Source organism: Lissotriton vulgaris, chromosome 2_1 (assembly GCF_964263255.1).
Source record: "Lissotriton vulgaris chromosome 2_1, aLisVul1.2, whole genome shotgun sequence".
Taxonomy (NCBI): Eukaryota; Metazoa; Chordata; class Amphibia; order Caudata; family Salamandridae; genus Lissotriton; species Lissotriton vulgaris.
In genome coordinates, this window is record NC_141687.1 from 778,769,690 (window position 1) to 778,792,438 (window position 22,749).

The following is a 22,749-nucleotide window of genomic DNA, read 5'->3' on the forward strand; positions in this document are numbered from 1 at the left end:
TGTGACATTGTATGGAGGTAAGTAATTAATTGCTTTAGCTTAACCTCACAATCACATTATTTTTCACTCAATGCCTGTGGGATTAATAACATTTACTATTCATTCTTAGCCCACATTTAGCGAGAACTAACTCTGTTGTAACTACTGATGAGCAAGTTTCACTTAAAGCAAATTTAACAAAGGGCACCATGGCACTCAATGTCTAAAAATAGTTATTCTTTGTGGAAAAGCCAGGACTTTAGTGCATTTCTTCAGGTCAGGTGATAATCCACGGTGACACTCGCAAGAATTCCAGAATGGAGGGTCCAGAAAAGAGACACCCACTTTCTCATGCATCCCTTTTTAAAAGAGGAGTACTGTCTGATTTACGAACGTGATTAGGCGACATTCGGTCAATTCAACTCGATGTTAAATAAAAAGGGAGAGGAAACAACTTGATGTAAGACAATTTGCTAAAAGAGCAACTTACATTTTACAAGCTTTTAGAAAGTAATTGAAACAAGATGGCAGTGATCTTTCCACGTTTCATTTTGTCCCGAAGAAGTGTCAGAATATGATACAAAACACTTGGCCATACTGTTGACTCTAGTCTTTTCTTTATTGTTGACTCTGTTAAGATTCCATCCCAAATGGGGATTATTTGTGGGAGTTGACCAAGCTCACTAATGTTGATGGGGACCACTTCATGAGACGAGAATATGCACCAATATGAACATACATGTCGTATGTTTTTCAGTGGAACAAGAAATAATAAATGAGCAATTTTTGAAATGTTGAAATATTAATGATCCTTTAATTTTTGGTGATTTGCATGTGTTGTGGTACCATTTTGTTTTTTGTATGATGTCCTCATGTAACGTAACTGGTGCTATGTAAAGCGCTCTAATACCCGATTCGTTTGGGTCTAGTTCGCGCTATATAAAACTCTGCAAAAACAAAACCAAAAAAAAACACAGCGTTGGCACTATATTTCTACTTTTCAAGGAACCTCTAAGAAAACTGAAGGACACAATAATTGCTGTAATCAAGGAGGTTTTCTGTTTCTTCTACAAGATGAGTTTGCTATCTTCTCTGGTTCCCTTTGTGGTTTGAAGGACCCACGTTATGGTCGGAAGTGCATTGCAATACTCTGGCCCCTGCTACTTGCCGGCCATCCTTGACATAGCCATCTCTGTGTGTGCAAAGAATGTGGTAAGCCTGGTCGTGCTCCTGTGACATGGTAGAGAAAATCCCACTATTGGTAAACTGATGTGGTGAGACTCTTGCAGCATCAGGAGCTTTATCAACTCTTTATGACTGTGCAGCTCCAGTGTTTGCATGTTTTTTAATGCTTTACTAGTTGGTTGTTGCCTCTTTTAATGAACGTTGCTGCTGGTTTTACACATATCATGTTATGTATGCATGTTCATGCACCCTGGGCAGTAGAGGAAATACATATTACCAATTTGACCATGAACTACCTCAATAGCAGCTGCTCCTCTGTTTAGTACTTTTCTGTCCCTCCAGCCATTGTTCAGTGCAACACCTGTTAGTCCACATTTTGCTCTGCACAAGTCAAAGTCTACATTTCTTTCTGCATTATATGTTGCGTAAGGCAGGCTTTGTGTGCCAATCCATGCTGAAATCTATTCTGCCCAAGTTACAGCCTTCATTTCTACTGTTGACAGACTATTTAATGAGAGCTTGGGTGTTTTAATAAACTTTTTTTGTTTGTTGAATGGTGCTGAGGGCCTTCTCTTTCTTCAGTGCACCAGTACTTTTTGGGGACAATGATTCTGCTTGCAACAATTTCTTACACGTTGCTTTTTAATTTAGTTATTGTCCTGAGCCTGGATAGTTCAGGCCAAATAATGTGACTCCTGCTGGGTGAGTAAAATAAATTCTATGTGGGTGATGCTTAGTTGATGTAGCCCAGTGCTGGGATGAGAAAGGAAAAGATACCACTGTGTTTTCAAGAAGATGTAGAAAGTATGCAAAAACCGAAGCAATATGTACTTTTGAGACATGGAAAGCCAGCATGTGTACTAGACCGAGAGCCTGCGGGTTGCAAGCTGCAGGAATCCCGTATCTTTCACTAAGATCTTGTAATTTAAGAAGGACATTATTGATGCAGAGGGTCTAAAAGGACAGGGTGGTGAGTTCATGGAAGGTTACATTTGGGTGGGAACCACGAAAGTACCTCTGATGAGTCTGTGACTACTAATGACGCCATTTCCTAGACACTGCAGGTTTTTAAAATGTTCAAGTTCACAACATGCATATATGTAGCCTGTATGTAGCAATGTAAATCGTTGCCCTCGATTTGCAGTCCCATCACCAGGAGAGAAGTTACAACATATATTGATTCCTTTTCAAATTTAGTGAGGTTTAGGATCTTCATATTAGGATAGTGATTTGTTGAAATTAGGCTAAAGAAAGAAGACTGTGTGATGGGAGATATTTTCACTAGTGCTTACATATGCTATAGAAGCAGAAGGAGCAGGTCCTCGTGCGGGCTCCCCCTGTGGCCGTTCTCCTATCTGGCTTGCCCACAGTCCACTACCCTCTGCTGCCTGTCTACCTGCTGCCTCTGTTTGTACCTCCTCTGTTCATCTCTTGCTCGGTTTTGCCTTGCCTGCTCGTTTTTTCTAACCTGTGTTTTGCCTTTTTTTGCTCGTTTTCTGCCCTTTGTTTAGCCTTTTCTGCTCGTTTCTCTGCCCTCGGTTTTGCCTTTTTTTTCCTTTCGTTTTCTACTGGTTTTTCTGCTGTTTGTTTTAGCCTTTTCTGCTCTGTTTTGTTTTCGGCCCTCTGTTTGTGCCTTTTCTGCTTTTTTTCTTCACTCTTCATGCTGTTTCCTCAAGGTCTAGTTTTTCGACGGAGACCTTGCACCCCAGCGTCCAATACCCCCAGGGTGACAGTGCCGCGCTCTACAAATGCTGATTGATTTAGAAGGACAGTGTAGGGCGGGGTTTATTGGTTTCTAGCTTGTCACAGTTCAAGATCAGGACAGGTAAAATCTTTAATTTCAACATTGTGTTTTTTTTTTAATTTGGGCTATCTCAATAGAGCGAACTTTGATGAAAATGTCATTTTACCCCAAGATAAGAACATCATTCTGATACAGCCAAAAATGTAAGCTTAAACTCTCGATCACGTATATCACAGTAATGAAATTGTGCAACTATTATTTCCAGTATTGAACTAGACTTGAGCCTTCAGCAAGCTTGTAATTTTGCGAGACTCCAGTTGCTAGCGCAGCCTATGCCTGTTCTTCTCAATCTTTCTATGCGGTTACATCGCCTTAGATGAAACGGAGTCCCTCCTGGTTCAGAGTTTCCTGATTCAAATATAATAGGTTTATAAGATTATATGTACACAGCTGATGTGTACAACATTTTTCTATATCATGATTACCGGTGACTGGTGCTAGTTACTAGCAGAAGGGATTTGCAAATGGCCGCTTTATTGAGACTTTTACTTATTTTCATGAACGCTTCCTGTGTCTGGTAGGTTCATTGTGGATGATTAAGGCTATTGAACAGCGATTAAACTCTGTGACTCAAATGTCTTCAGGGCAGCAGATTCCCTCTCCATAACAACTGCCTTCGCACTTTGTCCGCCCTAAATAAGACTTTTATTCTGAGGTTTCTTCTCTCAGTTACTGTTTCATAACCAGACTCGGCCTAGGTTTGTATCACCGCCCGCTTTAAGTAATAAATTGTATCTAAAAAATACCCCCAGTCATCAATAATGATGTTGTTAGTTAAATGGATTCTCAAGTAATTGTAACCTAATTCTGGTCCAGATATCTTTACATGCAGGACCTAATGTTTGAAGAATAATTTGCATTGAAGGTGCTGGGAACTCCTCCTAACAGTCTGAGGCACCTGTTATTAAAGCAGTTTTGATTATACGTCATCCCTTGCGGTCATTCTTGGTGTATGCTCTTTATTGGACTTGGGGAGGATGGGAAATCGATTGACCTTGTGGGGGTTTGAACTACATATCTTTATGCCCACACAAACACCAGTATACTGAAGAGACAAAAGAAAGGATGGGGGTATAGAGACTGGCACGTAGGAAGGCCTGTGCAGTCAAAACAGTTTGCCCTGTATGTAAGATTCGTACAGTAGGTATAGGCAAACACAAGTAAAGTGAGGACCAGGTGAGAAGGGCAGGTCAAAGGTGCCGGTTGGGAATTGGGGCCTTCAGAGACAGTGAGGTTTCAGTTCCTTCCAGAGGGTAGCAGTGAAGATGGAAGCTGTGAGGTCAGTGACAGTTTCAACCTGAATCTGGCGTACTGATGTACAAAGCCTGTTTGTTTGCTTAATTGTTTTTTGTAACCTTCTGTATCTCAAGCTTCGCAGGGCAGGTGCTATGGATAGAGTTGAGCTCTTCTGACCCTCCAATTGTAATTCCCCCACGCTAATTGGAGCAAAAATATGTTTCTCAAGTTTATTGGTACCGATACATGGGTAATTGGACAGCCTTTGTTCATTATTAGGCATCGCCTATTTTCCATTGACATACACATGAGCAAGTATTTCTTCTGTAGCAGGAACGTGTGTGTATAGCCTACTCATACTATACATTTGATGCTCCCGCATACCCCTGTGTACCCTCAAAGTACCTGTGGAAGGAGTTCCCATGTATCGAGAGGCATACTTTTTGTTGATACCAAACATATTCTCACAGTGTATCAGGTCCCAGATTCAGTCTTTGCAGATGGGATTTTCCTATCTCATCCTCACTCTGTGCTTGGTGATCATTAGACCATGGGTTACATATTTACAAGCTGGTCTTTCACTATGCCTGGTAAGGCTATCGGTGTGAAGGTGTGACTCCATGCACTGTCCTCTCCAACAGTGCTTGCTCAAAAGATGCCGGCCCAGTATGTGAGAAGCATGAGACCGGTCCAAGCCAATTGTATTAAACTTGATAATGGGTGCCCACATCTTACTCAACTTCTATCCACATCAGATCCAAAATAGTTCAATGTATTTGTTGTGTAGTAAAGTGTATGCTCATTTTTACAGTTCAGCAGTCTGTGCTTATTATTGTAAGCTATGGCATATATGTGATTGGGGTTTCTTGGTCGCCATTCCAGGAGCATCTAGCCAGCAAGACTCCCACCACTTTTAAATTCTGAGTATGATTATATGTACAAAAAACGAATTATCGTGGGTTAGCAGATCCAATCACACCTCAGAGAATGGGTATTTCTGGAGGTGTCACCTGTGTTTTACCACTATTTTCTACATTGTATTGTGCATTCTAAAATAAAGGAAGACCTCCAGAAGGTGAAATCCCCCAGTGTCTTCATTTTGAAAAAGCGGTAAGAATTTACCTTCTGGATACAAGTTGCTCGGTGTGTCTTTTCTCAATTTGGCCAACTGCGTTTTTGCCTTGGGTACAGATGTATGCGTTATTACAGTGTTATCTACTAGAGGGAAAGAAGGCAAGTATACATGCCAATGCGATCTGAGGTTTTTTGTTATCATTGAAAGAACAGATTACATTCTCATGGCTTAAGTATTTATTTTTTAATGAAGATCAAAAACACTTACTCTAAGCTTTACCTCACTTTTTAAATGAAATGATAAACCACTTGCCTATAACTCTTAATTGTAGTTACTTTCTGATTATAACTAAAGGTGTAAGTATGGGGGTTTTCCCTGGTGCTACACATCACTGGTAGTAAGTAATTTGTCTTGGCATAGTGGAACTGCCATGAATTGATACAACAACCAGCTCAGGATACTACCGGGAGCTTATACTCAACCGTCTGTTAGAACTATCCGTGTGCATGAACTGGGTTGTCACTTAAGCATCTCTCCTTACTAGTACCACAATAAGCCAGGTATGCAAGGCGCAGCTAATGAGTTCCAGTCGTTGGGCATGGCTGCAGCCATGAACGCCCAACACGCTGTAAAGTAACAACTAGTAACAGTTGGTTACTGTATGCAAGAGATCCCGTTTTATTATTAGGAGTGTAAGCGAGTATTGATTTTCAGTTCTATCTATAAGGTGAAATAGCAAACAAATATGCTCCAAGCCAAGGGTTACGGATTTCCAAACTCTTGGGTAACAACCCAAAAGCACAGTCACTCAGCATAAGGGGGCTTTGTGAGCCTTCTCTTGTAGTATGTAGGTATAATCATTCAAGCATGTCCTCTAGCAAATGACACAATCATGGAACCTGAAAGGACCATCCTTATTTTAGTTCTTTTTTTAAAAATAATGTTTCGTCAGAGCAGACATCTTTACATAGCACAATTTCACTCTGCCTTGTGTGAAATAAGATTGCTTATTTCTGTAACAGGCTGAACCAGCCTGTTGTGCATGGCATTACAATGAATTGAGGAAGCTGTTGGATTGACATGTTTGTGTGGCTTGTGCTACAGCAAAGCTTTAACTGTGGAAAACATATGCAGGGAAGACCTTCAGTAATGAGTTTTGAGTACATGGGATGTAGAATTGAGTCAAAACTTCATGGGAACTTGTGATCTATAGAATGCCACCCACGCAGGCCAAGTAAAAAGAGTCGGGGAAAGAGCAAAGCTTGAAACCTCAGCTTTTGTTGTCAAAAGGAGATGGTCAAACAGTGGACATTGCTGTTGGCACACACACAGCATGCATTCCTATATGGCCACGATATCTGCTGCATATGCAATCCTTCCTTTACAAGGACTCGGACAGCTCGAGGGTTTGCATTTAAAACTTTACTGGTTTGTTCAAAAAAAAGGTGATATGTATTTGAAATAAACCCATTGCAAGTATATTCTGATCTGCATTGTGATGACTTGCATCAGCAAGGTGGCCAAATAAACTGTGTTCAGATTAATGGAACAAAGTCTGTGTATGGATACATGCCATATTTATGGATAACTGGGTCTGCTAACAATATAACATAAGCTTGTTTTGCATGTGGGTCTGTTAAGAATTCTGACAGGAAGTAAACAAACAAATTGAATCCATTGTATTGCAGCCCATTTCCTTTACCAAGAAATGCAGCTCAATAACTCTGAAAATCAACAGGGATGCAGAGCTGGAATTGATAATCATAGAGAACTGATGAACTTTTGGTCAAGGACCTCTATTTTACCTCCTTCAAAGCCGAAAGTTTTGCATGTAGACCCACATATTTGCCCAGCTTGAAGGAACACAATAGAATCAGAAAACTTTGGTCCTTGAGTTACAATCCTCCAGTTCGGTGACACAGCATTTGAGATTTCCATTGCACACACTAGTTCAGGATGTGGACCATACTCTGATATCTTCACCGTGGCATGCCCATGGTCCTCAATAATCCATATTCAGTTATGATCCTATATGAGGGTGCAGCCTTTGGTGGGTTAGCAGCTACCAGGTCGCACTGCTCTTCCCTGGTATGCTATTGTACTTAATTTCTACTCATCCCTGGCCTAAGTCGCTCCTCATTTGTATCTCCGTATCCCACTACAGTTGGTAATAAGGGACCCGTGTATTTTGGGGACTAGATATCTGGAATGATCTACTATTTTTTCCACTTCAAAAGGGGCGTGTTTCATTGCACTTGACGTTGACCTGCTTCTTTCCAATCCCTGAGTTGGCTAGAAGAGGTGCAGGGTAGATATATATCATGTCTGATAGGAATGGGATAGGAAATGTCATGGGTTGCTTACGAGTAATCATAACACCCATGTTCCCTCCTTATCATAGCTCCTAGGCTCCTCTCTCATAGTAATGCGCGCCATGGATTCCAGGTGTGCTCGCGGCAACACACAGGAAGAATGGAGCCTCCTTCCTGTCTCCCGGGGAAGGTTTCTTGGTGAGGGAACAGGGAGACCAACACTCTTTTGTTGGATTAGAAGGAAGCGTGTACTTGTGGGAAAAGGTGGGCAGGTCTCAATTCTGTAACTTCTGGGAAAACAGAGAATCTGAGGAATGGAGGGTAACTGTAAATCACCTTGCCATTAAACTTGTCATAGTGTGTCGCGCCTCTTTACCTGTCTCCTCTCAAGACCACGCACCTGCTTCTATTAAGAGAGGTCCTGTGAATTACGCTACAGTAGAATATACAGCTTGAAGGAGGCATAGCAGCAGATTTGTTAAAGAATGTGGCATGGAGTCCTGAAGTCCACTAATCTGCGAATGCTTTTTATGTTTTTCGTGTTTTATTTAAAATCAATAAAACCATGTGGGAAAAAATAGGCAGATGCTGTTCATCTGTATCACTTACCCTTCAATTCACCTTCTTTCACCCCTGTTTCCTGCAACATGGAGCAGACCAAACATTTGAATAATGATTGCCTCCTGGCAACAGGCTGCGCCTTGGTCGCCCTTTTCTCTCTAACCTGTGAGAACTAATCCCGTATGTTTTTTCTCCACGTTGCAACTGCAAGCAGTGTCTTTCTAACTTTTTTTTTTTTTAACTTGGCTTATTTTGTCAACGAGCAAATGAAACTAAATTATCTTTGCTCCAGGAGGCAAGTTTCAGCCGAGCACACCCAAGTCAAGTTAAAACTCGCGCCCCATTACCTGCAGCTTGCAGTTTTTTCATGGTAGCTCGCACAAAGAAATTAAATGCTTCTGTTAGTTTGAGCTCGCGTCTTCATCCAGCATGGAATGAAGATTTATGAAATTCCGCTCGAAGCGGCAGACCTTTTTTCGGGGGTTACAAATGGAGTTATGGACAGCAGGCCTACCGTTGCTGGCCTTGAGTCGCGCACGCATTGTAAATCGGCCTCCACACGCAGAACAGAAAGTGGATCCAATTTTTAATGGCTTGATGCGGCCAAACGTCACTGGGTTATGAAAGCGGACATTATAACTGCACAGAATAGTATGGTTGTCAAGTTGTGGAATGAGGTGTCCTGCCAGCATTTTTAGATGGAAATGTGATTCGAAATACATGCTTAGATTCCTAGAATACCCCTCTCTAAATATGTATTTCCCAGGCTGCTAATTCTTCAGTGCTTATAATTATATATATATATATTTTTTTTTTTTACCTGATATATTTAATATGAATCTTTTTATTTGGTTTAAAAAAAAAATTACATCCATGGTACAAAAAAAATCAATTTCATGTATCCAATTTCGACAGGACATACAGATCAGTCTTACATTGATGTTCAAAATAATTTGCTCACACCCGTCTTTTGCTAGATTAATATTTAAATTGTGCTTGTTTTGTTTCCCAGCTAGCTTAGAGCACTTCTACAGTATATGGTGAGATGTTTCAATACCAGTCACAGATATGTATGGGCGTTTTTGTGAAGGCCAGTCCCTACAAACATACAATACAACAGTGATGATTGATTTATATGAGAGCAATGTATACATTCTTCTTAACTGTCGTTTTTTTACTACATTAAAGATGTAAATCTTATATTTAATGCATTTCTAAGTACGATGAAGAATAGTGCTCACTTTGAAGGTATTGCAACACTTACTCAATGGATCACTGTTTGATTTTAGATTTACTCAAATGCTTAGATTGTGATTTAGTTGACACAAGGTTGTGTAATAAGCTTCTTGTAGGCAATTCACGAAGCTTTGAAGAAATAAAACCAAAACCAATGCACACATGTATGGTGTTTTCAGGGCCTCCTGTCCATGTAGTAAGAGAACGACTTTAACCTCAGGGGAAATTAGTGAAGGGAGTTTAAATGTCTGTGTAGATGGAAAACCCTTCAACTTTGTGCCTCTTTTCTTGTCCGTTTGATATCATTTCTAAATGGTAATGTGATATTGTTTCTTGTGTTAATCAGTAAATCATGCATGAATGATGCTAAAGCTCTGTGTAGCACATGTTGAGCTAGCAACACACCTCAGAAAATAGATAATTAGTAGCTTCTATCTAGATCTTTCTTTGAAGTCCATTTTAGTAAGTCCTCCTTTCTTCTCGGGTAATATTATTTAATATATACACATGTGCATCGTTTTCCTCAAATCCAAAGACCCATTGTAAAATGTTCATCTCCATCCCTAGAGCAGAGCTCTGTTACTGTCCATCAGAAGCTTAATTTGAGGCACTCTGCCAAAATCCACGCTCTTCTGGATCAGCTGCCATAGCCCAGTACAACTAGTCAAGCTTTGTGGTCTTTAGTTGTCATGTTCCGATCTTGCATCCCCTGGTTTTTAGAAAATGGAGGCATTTCTGCTTCCTTCAAAGTAGAATTAACTCAGTCTCTGGAAAAAAAAGATCATGGCAGCTGTCCTCTTGCTTATCATGTTTGCATCCTTTTTACCTCAAGCACTTCTATGTCCTATTAGTAAATGCCCCGTCCATTGTATGCTCCTGTCTGTTTACAATGGTGGGAGGAACAACCAGGTGTTTCTTCTTCTCCCCATCATCAGATGTATTGTTGTCCTGCTTATCCTGAAATCGCCTCTGGGCTTCTACATTTTTTATGTCTGGTCTCATGCATTAAAAAATGATAAATAAAAACCCACCTGTATTTAATTTAGAGGAGCTTTGACGCAACCCTCTGCATCTGTTGGTATGTTCAATACTAATTTGTATTCTGCTTCAACCCACCACTGCTTGCAGAATGGGTAAGATGAGCAGCCCAAATTACCGTATTTCTCCTGATCACATGGGCACTTCCACCTAAAATAGTGCATTTCAGTACCAGTGCTGGTGAGTCACTCTCCTTTCATTTCTATTTTTCTACCTCCTTTAAAAAAAATAAAAAATCTTGTTGAACTTTATCGTTTATTTTGGATGGGCTTGCAAAAATAAACAAACTGATTGCACTATAATTTTGCCAATATTTGTTCTTACTGGTATCTCAGAAGGAAAGATGCCAGTTAGAATTATTGGTGCTAGTCAATAAAGAGATTGTTTCCCACTAGGGGTTTCTAATGAAGTCAAATACCTCCACGTTATCGGTAATTATGCAGCTGCAATTTGCTCTGCATCACCGCAGTGTTATTTATGGAGTCATGGGGAAGCCATGTACAACATGTTATCTCCCACAGCCCCCTCCCCCCAAATTGCACTTTAAAAATAGCATATACTCTCTGTCCTGCAGTCACTTTCATTACCCTTGTAGGTATCCCCCTCACCCTCAAAAACACAAGTGATTTGCCTCCCCCCTCCTACCCCCCGGTCCTTCCACGCCACCCCTGATGGTGATCACCTCTCCCATGCAAATCTACCTGGCAGCCTGCTACCCTGGACTACCTTCCCTGGTGTCTTTCACTTCACCTCATTTTTTAAAATATGTGATAGGAGTTTATCGATGGTTATGAAATCTGATGAAGTACTGGCATAGGCATCGATGCTGGGGTGGGAGTTTTTTAAAGAAGGCACCACATTTTCAAGTGCTGCAGCTGCTTGTGCTGAGACCTGTGAATGTGGACTCCTCGTTCGATCTGTCAGCAGTGGGAGGTTTGCCTATGGAGTATTGTGTGGTAGCAGTGATAGTATAATTGCTATAAACTTTATATACAGTGTAGACTTTTAGGATCTTATTTAGCAACTCTAGGAAGTATGAACATTAAGAGGGTACAAAGTAAAACAAACCTTGGCAGCAACAATCTGGACTGGTATGTTTGCTTGAATTAAGCAAGTATCATGCCTCCCGAGTTAGCCTTAGCATGTTATATGTTTACAATTTCAGAGGGCAATGGCAGGGACGTGTTGGAACTGCAATGAAACGAAGCTTGCTCAAATAAAGTGGGTGCACGCCCTGCTCAAACACTCTAGGCATGCCAGTGCATATAGTCCTATATTTTCTGGTTCAGAAAACTAACATTTAAAAGTATACTGATTTTGCATTTGAGAAGGCGTTTTTAGATCTGGGTTTTGACAGTGAAGCCGTCATACTGTTCTGTTGCTAACAACATGCATAGTGGTATTTTGGTCTATCCCTTTCAAACATTGACTTCCTTCGACCTGGCTGTTTTAGCGACTGGCTTAAGACTTTGTCATGACTTGTCTCAGCCCGGCGAAGCATTCATCTCTCTCCTAACTCAAGATGGTTCTTCGTAGGGTGTCATCCTACCTCCACTTGAGTGCTTGCATTGAACTGCATGAGGGACTACCTTACAAGTAAGACACACACTGTAAGCTCTAATGTGGTAACACTTTATATGTAAGCATATTAAGCCCAGACCATTTGGCCTTGCCATTCCTTGTTTCTGTTCCTTTGCTTGTTTCGATTGATGCCTGCAATCATTAAATTATGTGCTACATAACTCTCAAAGCAAAAACAAGTTTAGGAAAAACATTGTTTTTGGCCTAGACCTGAGAACAATTTACGTAGGTTCAATTACATGTGATGCAGAGAAGAAAGTCTTAGGCTATTTTATGTATTCTTAATGCTACCATTAGCTTGTCTATTTAATGGTATAAACACTCCATTCTTTAAGAATATTATGATCTTTGATTATGGTGTAGTTTTTATTTTAAGTAAAATACGGTTATTTTCTTTGTATGGGCATTACGTATCCTGCACACACACTTTGTACAAGGTGTTTTTCATTTTCTTATACTTCACTTAATTCATGGACCGTACCTTTTTCATAGTTATAATGTTTCTCTGTTTTCTCTATCTCATATGACGTACCATGTAATTGTAGATATGTTATTTAAGTATACGTCGGAGAGACTGAACCAAAAGCATATTTACTTAGATGTGTTTTTTCAATTTGAGGCAAAATGGATTACAGAGGTGTTGAACTACCCAGTCAGCTGGGTGTTATAATTTTGCCCCGTCTTATGCTTTGGAACCAAAAGATGTTAAGGGACTACTACCTTAAGACAGTGAAGGATTCTTAAACAATTGCTGGACTGGTCTTAAGTGGCTCGTACATTTCTGTGCATAAAAATGCACCGTTTAGTTTGTAACATTCAATCTGTGATTGTATGATTCTGAAGATAACCAAAGATTAGAGGGGTCTAGAAATTATATGTGGGGTAAGCCGCTCCTGTCGTACATTATAAGGGTATTGTAAGTCACTGTGGATTTCTGAGGTTGTATAGAGAAATGAGGCCAAAGGTGGTGTTCCTTTATAAGGTCGTGAAAGTTTGAAATGCGTGCAATATATTTCCATCACACAGCAGAGGATATTTTATTCCTTATAATACATGGTCAGAACATCACCCTTCATGCTAAATGCTTAAATGGTTGGTGTCTTCGCTTTCATGTGAAAGAGGTCCTATGGTTGCAGGCACGAAGAACACAATCTGTAGTACAAAACTGATCACACCAAAACGCATTTAGTAATTTAGTGCAAAAACAGCTACTACATTCAGTTTTATGTAGGTCAGTACTGTTGCTTGGAATGTGTAGAAACATGCAGAGAGATTCTCTTGTTCCTATAATGACCTATAGCATACACAAAATAAACGTGTTGCCATAAATAACTCCTTTCTGCTGACCACCAATAATGTTTTAGAAAAACAGATCAGCAGAACGATAAACCAGTTCTAGTTTTCGTTGTTAAAACTGCAGCTTTAATTCTACTTTGTGATCGGTCATTCACCCTGGCTAGTGGTTTTGACAGAAAGCGTTATGACCTTTTAACTGTCCTATATGTTAATTCAACGACACCGTTTCGTTATTGTAGGACACTAGAGACATCACTACTCTGACTTTAATAGGGAAATCAGAGACCAGCTTTTATACTGGATTTGCAGGCTCCCGAGTTTTCTACGATTATGAATTGGCCGAGCAGTGTGTCTAGGTATTGTAGAACGAATATATTAGCTATGGTGGAAGAATAGTGTGGAATGTATCAATGAAACCTAAATTCTTCAAAATTATGCTGTTTGTGCAGATCACGGGACTCCAATTCTGGCATCATCCAAACTAAGATTCCGTGTTAAGAGGTTGCTTACTGTAAAAATGGTATTATGGTGCGTTGTAGGATAAAACAAAAACATTAGTGTGCTTTGTCTGGTTTTTTTTTCACTATATGTTTTCTGACCTACTATACTGCTCTGAAATGTATTTCCATATTTACTATTTTGTTCAAATAAGTGTGCCAGGAAGTGAGCGTGTATCTCAGTACAGACCTGCAGCAGACAATAAGTGGAAAGCATTTTATCTTGGAAGATTCCGCACGCAGGAAGTAAGGGATGCAGAAAGAAGATAGATCCTTTCTCACTTATTTTAGGTCAGTTAAGAATTCTATGCAAGTAGACAAACTCAGTATAAACCAGAAAATGAAACCTTTACAGGGATTGGCTAGGAGCAAAGCGGAAGCTCCATAGAGCACGGGCCAGTACATAGAGCAGATTTGTTGTTCAATTGCACGTGTTACCACAATGCTCTAATGAACCTAGTATTAGAGGACATTCTGTCACATGGAAAATGATCTTTTGTAGATCTGCAAATATCCTCTTTTTCTATGGAAAACCTCAGCCACAAGCGTGGAACATGCACTGGCATTAGAGGGACTATCATCCCAGAGAGAAACTCGTGGAAATAATCATCTGAACAGAGAAGCACCATCACACCTAGGCACTCATAGAAACAAAGTGGTATTCAGTGGAGAAATACAAAAATTGATACTGCAGTCATGGCGGTGTGTATCTATCCAGAGCATCCAAGTGGGAGAACTCCTCATCAGGCTCCCTGGCAGACCAACCCTCTCCAAACCGAGGGAAGTAGAGCCTATAGACGGAAGGTGCAGACACAATTAAGTGCCTCTATGTGAAGGGACTTCCTGCTCCGACTGGACAAATGGGGGGGAAACTTGGAGTGATGGTCCATCCACACTGTGAGATCCCATTATGTTACCCATAGTGGTTTACTACCAGGATGATGGCAACAATCTATCGATCTGAAATAACATAAAGGACCAGAATGTTTATAGAGAACTATATATAGGTATGTTTAGATTTACCATACTTAAATCTGCATATATATTCCTTGACGATCTATACATCTTTGAGTACATAAATGCGTAGTTAAAAATAGTAAATGTCTGCGTACCTGGTGGCAGAACTGTTGTACAGGCCCTCGAACTCTCATGTGTGAATGGCACCTTTCCGGTCTGCACCACATTTAAATCCAGCTGCATCTTTTACAAGGCAATTATCACCAGCATCCACGCTTATCTTGCAGAGGCTCACTGTCTCTGGTGATTTTCAGAGCACCCACAGCCTGGACACCACTAGACTGCAGACTAAGCGTTAAAAAAGCCAAATATAAGGCAACAGGCGTTTTATATCTATGCACCCTGGTCTGGGTAAACAAAACTGTATCAATCAAGACCCCTCCAATGCTGCTTCAATTTAGGAAAACGTTGAAGACTTATCTCTTTCAAGAATGCTACATCAAAATGCATTAACAGTCCGCAAACCTGCTACCTCTCCTACCACTTGTTGACTTAGCTGGTCTTTGACATTGTATAGTGCTCCTCTGCCTTTTTTTCTCTAGGTACGTGCTAAAGAAATACTCTATACATACGTTATATACTGTATATGTATATGCCTGTGTGTAAATATATCACATCTTCATTATGATAAAGACCACATAGAACCAGTGGCGGCTCCTCCACTAAGGCTTAGGAGCGTCGCCCACTGCCAGGAGCAGCAAAGAAAGGAAAAAATAAAATAAGAACGAAACATTAGTAGAATTAAAGTTTTTCCTCCTGCTGCAGTGCGTGGGAGGGGGGGGGGGGCGGGGCAGACCTGCAGGGGAAGAGTGGGAAAGCACTGGAGTGGCTGAGCACTGATGTGCGCAATGACTGTTTGGTCGGCCCCCTCAGGCCACCCAAAACAGTCATGCACACTCTCCTCAAGCCCCTGCTCAGACCAATCACAATGTTCCATTGGAGCGTTGTGATTGGCTTAGGGGTGGGAGCCGGGCTGCCTCCTTCCTGTTCCGACCTGGAGTCGGACATAGGCGACGAGGGGAGAAAACGCAGAACCCGTCGGTGGCAAAGGAGGATTTTTTTTTTCCCCTACCCCTCTCCCACGCAAGCTATTGTGGCTGCCCGTGCATAGACCCTTCAGAAGAAAGAAACAATTACAGTTTGGCCTTGTGTCCTGCTGTGCCTTGCAGCAAACAGTTGTAGTGTCACTTCTGAACTGTACGATTATCGTAGAATGTTATTTTATTATTACAAGTGAGGAGTGATGCCACAAGTATACAGTAATAAGGACATTTGATACTTTTTATAAAGGTATTTCAGGTGCAATGTGCAGGTTACTGAACTAGTAAGTGTATTATGGTCCAGTGTTGCAATCAGGTGATACTGATGACCGGATAAACCTCAAGACAGAGAGGTTTCTAGACGTAAGAACAACCTTAAGGTGGCTTGATTAAACAATCGTAAATATCATAGATTTTTTCTTTGACATGTTCATTTTGATGCCGTTTTCAGCAAAAGAAGGTTTTTTTTCAAACCTGAAAATGTATTTTGAAAACTGTTACATGCTAGAATTAACTAGAAATGGTCTGACTGTTCAGTGTTTTTGGGCCAGTCTTTGGGCTGCCTGTTGGTCTGTATTCTAGTCTGCTGGTCCGGTTTTTACTGTTGATCTCCTTGATCTTAAACCAACATTACTTGCAATAAGTTTAAATCTATGCATTGTTCCATACCTTGCAAAACACTTACAAAGCGTGTCTTTACAAGTTCAAAATTGCCCCAATTTGCAAACATGGGCCATTTTTTTAAGCTTTCTAATTCACGAATCGAAACCCGTTTTGTATTGGTGCCCGTGCCTATATTCTGTCCCAGTCTAACCCTGTCAAGAAAGGTACAGCTAGAAATGGGCCGTGATTGCAATTAGAATGTTGAGGTTGTGTTTACTCTTCTCGAAGTTGATGCAGAAAATCAAAGATGGCAGTAAAGCTCGGCAGATTGGTGGTCCTAGTTTAAATGCCTGATATTGCTTGTCCCCCTTTAGTGGAGAGCCTGAATTTAGGCATTTATAGAAAGAATTCATCTTTGTGGGTCACTAGATGTCGAAGTGTAACCAAGAAAACTCACTACCAAAAACAATTCACTGGTATGATGGCATCCTTCTGAAATGTTTTATAAAACCACTCCTTTTTCTGTGGTATAAGTAGCCAAACATGTAATGTGAGTGCCTATAGATCTCGATAATGCCGCCTTACAGAAGGCAGACTTTGAAAATATGTGCCTTGAACTATGTCGTCAATTTGTCCTTAAAATTCATCCCTTAAATATTAGATACAACAAATAACCAAAGGAAGCCTAATTTCTGATGAATTATTTTAATAGCATAGAAATGAGGTGCCCACAGTAACATGCCAGAGCGTGCAAATCACATGAAGGTGCTTCCAGGTGCTGTACTCCATCTTCTGCGCATGATGCATATTTAATGTTTTTTTCATTATTTATTTTGAAAAGTTTTATATAGCGCTACTAGACCCGGAGGTATCAGAGCTCTTTACATGAGTTACAGCGAGTTGCAGGTTACATAGTTACATCAATTAAATCAAAGAGTCACAGGAGGAGGAGGGGAGGGAGGGAATACACAACGGGAAAAACGAGGAAAACCTTTATTTCTTTCATTCTAGCCCTGACCAATAATTAAATGCCTGCTTGTTTCATTTGTGTTTTCCGTAATTATAACGCTACAGGAATTGCAAAATGTTTTGGATGTGTTCAATATCCGTGGTTGGAAATATATTATTTACCAACAGCTTTCTCGTGACTAATTGGCTCCTCCAGTATACACTGTTGTCATCTGTTGGTGATGTGGCGCCCATGTGCAAGAGACTGAATTCAACTGCGAATCAATGTCCCTTCATTTTGCCCCAGCATTTTACAAAATCCTCGTGCGTTAACGGTTATGTTGGTGTTGTGTAATACTCCTGTGTGCTTCCCCCCGTTGTTTGTGCTTCTAGTTTGTTAGAAACAAATGTCTACCCTTTCTTCTTTCGTATGTTCAACTTGTATGTATGCTCTGGCGGGTATACTACATCAATGTCCCTTAATTTTATTAGTGCTTGAGGTACGCAGGTGTGTCTGATTTGGCTGTGTTGGTTTGGAAAGTGCGAGTGAGTGTACCTGAAATGTATCCTGGTGCTGGATTGTCCGCAATGAACCTTGACCCGCCGAACGAAGTGTTAAAATATCCGATTTTTAACTTATAGAAAAATAGAATATCTGCTGCTGAGTCACTTTAGAATTCTCTCCTTTGGAGCAACAGGGGTTGGTGCTAGGCAAGTGCCACGCTGCAAGGGGTGTTTATGGCTAATGACTCGGTGCACCTGCACCCGCTCAACCCAAAGGGGGAATCGGGCGTGCATTGTGTGGGTTCAACTTCCTGGGTCTGTCAAGGACATGTCCTGGAGGAGTTTGGTGGCTCAGTGGCCTAATACAAACACAACAGGCACTTGAGTTTGACCTCATACTTGCAGGTTTGAATCCCAGCAGTTCCAACCAGCCTTTCTTCCTTCTGATAAAATGAGCACCATTGATTATGGGGAACTTTAAACCTCTATTATTCAGCACTAAGGGTGGGCGTAGTTCGCGAAGTACCGCTACGCGAAGTGCACTTCGCACTATGTGAACTTCACGTAGCATTACGCGAGCTGGGTAGTAGCATGTTCGCACTGTGCAAGATGTGTTTTCAATGATTGCACAGTGCGGACAAGCATCCGGCTCTGTGCAATCATTGAAAATGGCATCTTGCACAGTGCGAGCTGTAGTTTTCTGCTGCTCGAGTAGATTTTTACTCGAGCAGCAGCTTTCTCAACGCAAACTGGTAGTTTCTCATTGTGAGCGGTCGCGCAACCACTCGCAATGAGAAACCTGACCTCCCCACATTGAGAATCTCGCTGAGATATCATTTTGCTTGCTCGCGGTCGCGAACATGGCGTTGAGGACCGCGAACAAGCAGAAAATGACCGCTGCACTACGCTACGCTGCACTACGCATGTTCGCACTGTGCTACGTGCAGCTTGCATAGTGCGAAGTTGCGCAAACTTCGTAAACTACGCGAGCGTAGCGTAGTGCTTCACCCAGGGTTATTCAGCACCACGATGCCTCCTGAAACTTTATCAATATGATGACTCAGGCAGATTTTAGAGGACACCCACACACGGTGTTGGGAGGTGTTGCTGGACACCTCAGTGCCACAAGTTGTGGTGCTCCTTTACACAACACTTCCGTCATATGGGGGACCACACACCAGTCCATTGTGGTGTGCAAGACTGACACCTTCAAAGATTGCGACATTGAACTAATGTCGGAGCATATCAATTTCTGCCCCATTAGGGTGCTTGCAGATCAGTGGGCGGTCACTGCGGATACCCCAAACTTGCAACAGTTTTTGTCCTGCTTGCTCACAGTAGCTTCCTATTGATACATTATTTATTTTTTTACATTGAAATGTCCTTGTTTAATGTAGATGTCAGGCGCTCAGTACAATTCTAATACAATTACAATACTTTAGTCAGATACTGTGGGAAACAATCTGCTCTGTGAGCAGGGGTAAAGGAGCGGATTGATCGTTAGAGTGTGAGGATTGTATTGGGAGCATTTGCTATTTGAAGTCTGCTTCTTTGTTGACTTATTTGTTTTTTTTTTAATATTTAGAAGAGAAGTGCACCAAAGTGTATGCACACGTCACACCTAAGGGTTAATGGATGTATGCACATTCTCTCTTTTCGCTAGACTGCTGGTCGGTGCTCCAAGGACAAAGTCTTTCCCCAAACAGATCGCGAACATTACTGGTGGTCTGTACTCCTGTGATATCCAGTCTCCTCTCGAAACCTGCACAAGGGTGGTGTTCGATGATGATGGTAAGCATTCCTTTTATCCTTGCTTTGTGACCTTCTGCGGTTGGTGTTAGATGGAGCTGGGTTGAAAGATGACTGTTGTGCATGGCGAGTCACGTGACACACTGGCAGGTGGGGTGAGTTGGGTCCATCCTGCAGCACCCCTGCCCCATATTGACATGTGTTCTCTGCACACTTTATTGAAATGCGCTGTGCACACATTGTCACATGGACACTGCAAGACCGTGCAATAAACAATGTGTGTTCTGCAAGAGTCACAACTTGTAAGCATTTTTGTATTGTGAGCTTTGATGACTGACGTGCAGATAGAGGCTGCGTTACACCCCTGCTAGGCGCTTCTTTTGTCAGTTTTAGAAAGTATGTTGAGAATCCTGTGCTCTCCTTTAGGGCATGAAGGTTTGATTTATTTTGCTGTCTTGAAGGTGATCAGATGCCCTTTAACACAGGCCAGGTGTTACCAGACCCTTTCATTGCACTGACTCGTTTGTATTCTTAATTTATAGCAAATGCAATAAAAATGCCTGGGAACAAAAGAAGAAAATTCTAATGTATTTAATATTGTTTGCCTACATGCCAGTGCCCTCTTCTTAGTGCTCTGCAACAATACCTGGATCAGACTGCTCTTTGTGCCTACACAATAACGTTTTTGAGTGGACTTCACAAAAATGGCCTTGAACTGTTCTGTTTTGTATGATACTGACAGGGATTGTTTATTTTGGAGCTGAAGGTTTTTTGCCACCGAGAATGCCCACAATTCTGTTTGGTGGAAGATGCAAACACGCGCATCTCGGGAAGTCCATTTTCATGTTTTTCTGAAGTTCTCTGTCAAGAACTAATTTCACACATTGGTTTAACTGTAGGTGCAATGGAAGCTACAGCACAGTTCCACTGACAAGACATTGAACTCCCACCCCTTCTTCCTTGCAGACGTTGTCTGCGCTAAAAGTAAGGTACTTTTACTAGTCCAGGCCTGACTCACTGACATGTTTCCGTTTAGTACTCTGAGATGCTTTAAGAGCATGAGCCAAAGAGAATCATAGCAGCAAAGGCAGTGGGACCACCCATAAAGGATTTATGTTTCTTTCAATAGGATGTGCTTCAATTGTCTTGAAGGGAGACCCATGGCTATACTGGGTTTATTTATGGAAAGACATACCTGTACCCGAATATATGATTTTACCACGATTACAAGTTCCACGCATGGCATTACCACGCGAATTTTAGTTCGCAAGTGGCTTTACCACGCTGGAATTTGCAACAAAGGATTATACCACGCATTTTAACGTCCTTTAACAAATGATAAAGATTATTTTCTTACCTGACACCTTCCTGTCTTTCTCCAGCAGCCCGTACTTCCATCCACCATCGAAACAAGCGTCAAAACACGTCTTCCAAAACTAAAAAAGGACTGCTATTTTGACGTACACGGCACGTCTTTGGGGGAGGCACTTTCCTTTTATTTCGGTGGTACTGAAGTGCGTTTTTTTTAATTTGAGTAATCCGCTCCTTTGTTTGTTTGTTTTTTGGGGGGGAGACCCCCCCAGCCCCTCTCCGAGCCCCCCCCAGCCCCCCCGAGCCCCCCCCAGCCCCCCCAAGCCCACGCAGAACGACTTGAAGGAATACCACGTCTCCCCCCCCAGCCCGTGGTAAAGACGTCGTGGAAGGCACCCTCGTTGTAAAGACGTTTGCGTGGTGTCACGTGGTAAACGTCATTAGTGGTAATGCCTTCGTGGTAAATGATGTTTCCCCCCTGTACCCAAACATAGGATGATGTGTCCACCCACGAAACCTGTTTCTAAATTTTCACGCCTTCAAGGAATTCTGGTGGTAGTCCTGTTCACGGTAAAAATCACTTTGTGCTTTTTGTGTCCACGACTTCGAAATACCTTTGCACACCTGCTATGTTTAATACAGAGCATATTGAATGGCTTGTTAATGTGCCATCCTAATGTGTTTAATAACTTCAAATCAGCCCATCATTTGAATTTGGGCAAATTCTTTGTGTCCTGCAAATATCAAATCTGGTTAATCTTCTGCATGGATCTCTGCATATTGTCCCTAGGAGGCAGCTGACATTTAAGTTCATGCTCATGGATAGACTCGCCAAAAAGTATCCTTAGATTTTGACTTAGTGGCATTCTGAGTTTTTTGCCACTAAACAGCCCAAAGCCCCCAAATTATTCCCAGATGGCCAAAGTTGTTTTGATTGGCGCACAGAATGCTCTGATTTGACACCGACCTTACAAAGACGTTGGAACATTGCTGACCCTGATCTCCGACACTCAAAATCTTGGCAGGTGCTCCTTTAGTTGCTTTTCCCCATTTTGGCTCGTGCTGCTCACCATTTTGGCGCTGTCCGTCTCTCCCTTAGTCACCTGCGCGGTGTGGCCAGATGCAGGTGAACCCTGTACAAGTGTAGCAGAAGAGACGGACTGGCTGTAGCGGGCATCGGGTATTTCCCTGGGAGGATGGGGATCGGTTTCGTAGCAGTGGGCCGATTTTGCTACTGAGGGCTGGTTTTACAGCAGTACTGCAATATCAGCCCCCAGTAACAAAAGCAGCAGTGCTTCACATGTGCAGCACCCCTCTGGTGTGGGAGGGTTGTTCTGACAAAATTGCCAGGGCAGCTTTGGGGTTCCAGTTTCGGCCCGGTTCAACAGTATCGGTAAAGATCATTTTGGAACAAAACTTTAATAGTCTCTGCAGGCAACCCAGCCTTTACCAGTGCTTGAAAACAAATGAAATGTGTGTGAGAGAGGGGCTATGGAGAGATGAGGGATGAGGGGCACTTTTGCCCTGTGGTCGTGAGTGAATCCGAGAAGGTGGCCATGGGGGGGTGGGCGTAAAAAATGATTGTCGCACGGCAGGGTTGGATTGGTAACGCAGGCACTCGGGCATTGGCCGATGGGCCGGTATCCGAGCTCCAGCTGTGGGCTGCTTTTTTGGGCAGCCTGGGGAGGTGATTTGGGCGGTTTCTGTGTTGCTCAGATGCTGCCAGCGGCTCAGTGGGTGCCTGAGTGGCCTTTCTGGAGGTAGATGGGCGTTCCTT

At 41.9% G+C, this 22,749-nt stretch overlaps 1 protein-coding gene across 3 annotated transcripts in view; it reads left to right on the plus strand.

Moving 5' to 3' along the window:
* The window catches only part of ITGA6 (integrin subunit alpha 6), a 253,051-nt gene that overhangs the window by 70,561 nt on the left and 159,741 nt on the right, over positions 1 to 22,749 (plus strand). For all 3 annotated transcript variants that reach the window (XM_086956131.1, XM_086956134.1, XM_086956133.1), the window contains exon 2: positions 19,576 to 19,703. In XM_086956131.1, the coding sequence (XP_086812257.1) occupies positions 19,576 to 19,703 (128 nt within the window). The remainder of the gene's footprint in view (positions 1 to 19,575; positions 19,704 to 22,749) is intronic.